The 5,282-nt window shown below is 37.5% G+C and overlaps 1 protein-coding gene across 2 annotated transcripts; it reads right to left on the bottom strand.

The window, feature by feature from the left end:
* Positions 1–253: 253 nt before the first annotated feature.
* LOC111375809 (probable 1-deoxy-D-xylulose-5-phosphate synthase, chloroplastic) lies at positions 254–4,678 on the bottom strand. Of its 2 annotated transcripts, none has more exons than XM_022998710.1 (10): positions 4,129–4,678; positions 3,562–3,747; positions 3,273–3,437; positions 3,027–3,177; positions 2,387–2,658; positions 2,025–2,298; positions 1,525–1,832; positions 1,154–1,435; positions 695–979; positions 254–582 (listed from the first exon to the last, which is right to left on the bottom strand). In XM_022998710.1, the coding sequence occupies exons 1-10, from the start codon at positions 4,264–4,266 to the stop codon at positions 415–417; spliced, it is 2,229 nt and encodes a 742-aa protein (XP_022854478.1). In that variant the 5' UTR covers positions 4,267–4,678; the 3' UTR covers positions 254–414. The 2 variants fall into 2 exon arrangements, with proteins under 2 accessions (XP_022854478.1, XP_022854479.1); XM_022998711.1 differs by having other exon boundaries at positions 3,562–3,690; positions 4,129–4,675.
* Between the last annotated feature and the right edge of the window lie 604 nt (positions 4,679–5,282).

Genomic DNA, 5,282 nt, shown 5'->3' with positions numbered 1-5,282 from the left:
TAACAAATGTAGTTTCTTTTAACTCTTGCAAGTTACTCTGGCTGGATTCTCGATTATTTCATTTTCTGATGTTAGAACTAATTGCCATTTAATTATTGCTGGAATTTCAATATATTGCACTAGTTTGTCTCACTTGCGACAGTAAATATTAGAACAATGCACGTATTTGGTTTATAGTATTGAAACAGTTTGATAATAAGTAATGAAAGTACTAAAAAGTTTATAATCCATCACAAGAAACAAAAACCACGAATGAATCATACAAAGGCACAGGAAATATAATCCTTTATATTTTCTATATATGTCATCAAGATTTCTCAGCTTTTTCAGTTAGTTGAATTACAACGTGATTACAAAAGAGCCAGAGTCCATCCTAAGACTATCTTTAAGAGTCGAAACAATTATGTACTCAATTTATAAACTTCTTACACTTTCAGACATAATCTCCAAAGCCTCTCGAGCTTTCCCAATTATATTGAAAACTGTTGCTGCGATATGAGATGGTGTCAGCCCCGCTTCCATCAGTTGGTCAGCTGGGGATCCATGATCAATGTACCGATCTGCAAGAACCACCGGCCTCCACTGCAGAAGATGGAATCGTGCGAATTGAGTATTTAAGACGTTTCTATGCATAGTTTATTATGTAAACACGATTCCTTGATGGTCTAAACAAATATGTAATTTCATGTTATACCTTCAAATTGCCATCAAGAAGCCCATCCAGGGCCATGAACTGAGCTACGTGAGATCCAAAACCTCCAATTGACCCTTCCTCCACAGTGATCAAGATCTCGTGTGATTTTGCCAAGCTGCGTATAAGAGAGTGATCTAGTGGCTTGCAGAAGCGTGCATCTGCAACAGTTAACTGTAAACCACGGGATTCTACTAAGGCAGCAGCAGCCAAACAGCTTTGAACGGCTGATCCATACCCCAAAAGAGCCACTCTCTCTCCTTCAATCAATATCCGGCCCTTTCCAACCTATGATAGAACTTTCAAAGAATTATGCTGTACATGGATTCTTTCTATACTATCAAAATTCACCGTCATTTAAAAGCAAGTAGAAATTATGGATTAAACATTAACCCCTAACTTCAAGATCAATTATAAACACGTAGAAAGAAAGAGAAAAAACGAAAATCAGATGTATTATACCTCAAGAGGAATGCCTTTGTTCCCCAGGGGTAGCTCCACGCCCACACCGTTTCCTCTTGGATAGCGGAAACAGCTTGGTCTATCATCAATAGCGGCCGCAGTTGCAACCATGTGAAATAGCTCAGCCTCATCAGAAGGAGCCATCACTATCATGTTAGGAAGGCATGCCATAAAAGTAACATCAAATGCCCCACAATGAGTAGGACCGTCTGCTCCAACTAAGCCAGCTCTATCCATGGCAAACCTCACTGGTAGCTTCTGCAAGTCCACATCATGCACTACCTGGATATGAAAGAAAGACTCATCTGTTAAAATTTCTGTTGGCTATAAAATAATGATCACTGAGAAAACAGAAATGCAAATTAGCTTGCCTGGTCATAAGCCCTTTGTATGAAGGACGAGTAGATTGCACAAAAAGGTTTAATGCCTTCGCAGGCCAAGCCTGCAGCAAAAGTTACAGCATGCTGTTCGGCTATCCCGACATCAAAACACCTCGCTGGGAAGCGACGCAAGAAAAGGTTTAAACCTGTCCCACCTCCCATTGCTGCGTGGATTGCAACAATATCCTTGTCCGCTTCTGCTTCTGCTATCAAAGCCTCTGCAAAGTAGGTTGTATATGACTGAGTAGGGGCACTGGATTTAAATTGTTTTCCAGTTGCCGGATCAAACTTAGCCACACCTGCAAATATTAAATCAGATAATCACAAAATGCCATGAGGAAAATAATGGTCGGGAAAAAACTCGTCCTCAGCATTTATTATGTTTTAACTTTCAATAACATTCCAAATTATGTTTCATAAGCGACCTGATACAAGCATATGTGTGTCTAATTTTCTGTTAACATTTTGCAACCAATACAGTAATACTTTACCGTGGTACTTGTCTGCAGCTTTCTCGGCATACGGATAGCCTCTGCCTTTCTCCGTGACTACGTGGATTAACACAGGACCAGTTGTTTTAGTACTCTTAACTTCTTTAAGAATAGCAATTAGATCATCAATACTATGGCCATCAACAGGACCAATGTAGTAGAGTCCCAGCTCTTCAAATAGCGTAGATCCAGAACCACTGATCAACCCACGAGCATATTCATCAACTTTCGCTGCAAGCTCATGCATGGGCCCACCTATTTGTTTAGTGACTCCCTGCAAATATTTAAACCAAAATTACATAAGAAATCTTCATATAATATAAGATTTTCTATCTTTTCATATTCTTCGCTCATTATTTAACCTTGGCAACTTCTCTTAATTCTCTAAGTGGCCTGTTGGACTGCAACCTGCTCAGCGCACTACTTAAAGCTCCAACGGGAGGAATAGGGCCATCTAGATTAGCAGTGGGTAACGAGACTTGTTTGTTGTCATTAAGAATAACAATCATGTCAGAGTCAAGGTATCCAGCATTGTTCATTGCTTCATAAGCCTGACCTGCTGTCATAGCACCATCACCTATTACAGCAACTACATTGTTGTTTCTTCCTTTTAGATCCCTTCCCACAGCCATTCCTGCGGAGCCAAGAAATCTAACGGATCAAAACCTAGAAAAGAAACGAATTCCAGGTTCTTTAATACAATTAGCATCTCAACAACAAGGTTTATAAAGACATGTCAAGATATAATACACACACCCACATTTATATGTTGTGTTTGTACTGAAGAATGCATCTAGAAGATGCTACTTTCCCTAAATTATTATGAATTATACGGATCATCATTAACAAAGTATCAGTATCTGTGTCACAAATTGCACCATTGATTCGAAGAAACTGGATAAAAATCCTTATCAAACTACGGTAATGCAGTATGAAATCTAGCATATGGGTTCTTATTTTATTGTGGATTTCAATGTTCAATTGGGAGGAATAAGAGATTACCTAGTCCTGCTGAGATAGTTGTCGAACTGTGGCCGGTACCAAAGCAATCATAATCACTCTCCGAGCGCTTAGTAAAACCTGCCAGACCATTTGTCTGTCTCAATGTATGCATCTTGTCTCTTCTTCCAGTCAAAATTTTATGTGGATATGACTGCAGCAAACGGAAAAGAATCACATAAAGATAATCATCTTTTATCCTGCCTTAACTAGTTTGCTAACTGAACTGTAAGAAAATAAAATTATCACCTGGTGCCCAACATCCCAAAGTATTCTATCTCGAGGAGCGTTGAATACATAATGAAGAGCCACAGTGAGCTCAATAACACCGAGGCTTGAACCAAGATGACCCCCAGTCTTTGAAACATTGAATATAACATCAGACCGCAATTCATCTGCAAGTTGTTTCAGTTCCTGGACCAAAGATTAGCATTAATTTGAAACGAATATATTAGAAAGATTTATTTGCAGTCCAATAACACTCAAATAAACGGTCATATGAAATTGTTTGATACGCTTTCTCAGGTTTATTTTATACCTTAGTAGAGAGATTTTTCATATGAATAGGATAGTTGACAGTGTCCAAAAGAGGAGTCGGAGGCCTCTGTGAATGATACTCCCCTCTCTCCGATAAGGATGCACAAACCCCTGCTGCCCTCTTCCTCATCTTCAATACCAAAATATTACAAGAAAACTGTTTCAAGTTAATTGTTCCAAACCTAAACTGACAGATGAAAAAGATTCTTTCAAAGAAATACCCAAAATCACATAGAATACAAGCTTATACATGGACACTGTCATACGGGCTCCTTGCCAAAAGATAATCTTGAACACAGACATGGTAAACTAAGGATGTGTTTGGTACACATAATACTAGACATAATTGGATAATAACGATTTTAGCTTCTTTTTTTATTCATTTTTATAATATACAATTCATGATAACAAGCATGCCAGAAATGAAAGGGACAATGAACATGAGACAGGATCGAGGAACAATAACATGGGTTAACTTTTTTTTTTTTTTTTTTTTAAAGTTGTTCAGCTCATAATTAAAAGATTTAACAAATCAACTCATTATAAAAAGATTAAACAAATTACAAACCTGCTGATTCTTGAAATAAAATTTACTCTGCAGATCCGTTCCATGGAGCCACTGAGAGCATAAAGTTGTGTGCCTTTGAGGTTCTGCACCCGCTGCCTTGCTCAAATTCCCAGGAAATGCAAATGTACAGAGAGCCATCAAACTAATATTTCTTTATTTATGATAATAACAACGACTAGCAAGTAACTAAACTTCAAAAGGCCAAATCAAGATTACAACTTCCTCACAAAAAGATCCCAAATTTACAATGCTTCCATATAAAAAAAGGGGTTCTTGGATTTTGTTGAGGCTTTGGCGTCAGGCTTGAACTCCAACGAGCAGTTGGCAGACAAAGTAAGTGTATGTCTATGTGAAATTGACAGAAAACAAGACTTCGAATTGTGAAAAATGAAAATTCAAGATTTCTTAAGAGGGCCAAATATTTGGTGGGCTGATGTTCTTTCCCTTCACTGGTTAGAGCATTTGGCGTACAAAGATTAATGCTTTTTGCTTGAATATTTATAGTCTGGCTTGAATCAGTGTAAGAGAATGGCAATGTTGGAGGCATGATTTGATTGGGCCACGTTGCAAGAAATCACAAACGGATATAGAGATGATAATGTATATTCTCTATTGGGGAAGACAGATGCACTGCACGTTACTTTGTGTTCTATTAAGTGGAAATTTTTCCAAAATAAGTCCTCAAACCTTTGTAAATGTTGCATTATATCCCCCCAACTTATCATTTATTAGGGGTACACATATGGTCTAGCTAACGGAAAACGTTGATTTGAACGTCAAATGGCCAATGACAATCTATGGTGTCGGGAATGGCTGAAGTAGGGTATAAGTTTCATGTTATTATTTTATCTGATTTTTAAATGACAGTCGAAGTAATTGTTTGAATTCTTTTGAAACAAATGAAGACATTTTTACATATACAGTCCGATATTACTAGAATTGGCACATAGTCATTTAACGTCCATACATGTTATCGTTATCTATGAACATGGGTGTCGCAGTTTTAAAAGTCAAGAAATGGCAGCAACAAATAAGTTGGTTTGAAACATGGGTGCTACGTTTGTGAAAATAATTACAGATATTAGTGAGATTTGACATTTATTTCTTTTTATTATTCAGTCTTCTGTAATTCAAAGTTGTTTATTTGTCTACGT

The sequence above is a fragment of the Olea europaea genome, unplaced genomic scaffold, assembly GCF_002742605.1.
Source record: "Olea europaea var. sylvestris unplaced genomic scaffold, O_europaea_v1 scaffold1416, whole genome shotgun sequence".
Lineage (NCBI taxonomy): Eukaryota > Viridiplantae > Streptophyta > Magnoliopsida > Lamiales > Oleaceae > Olea > Olea europaea.
The sequence above is the reverse complement of the archived record's forward strand: the minus strand, read 5'-3'. Positions and strand labels throughout refer to the sequence as shown.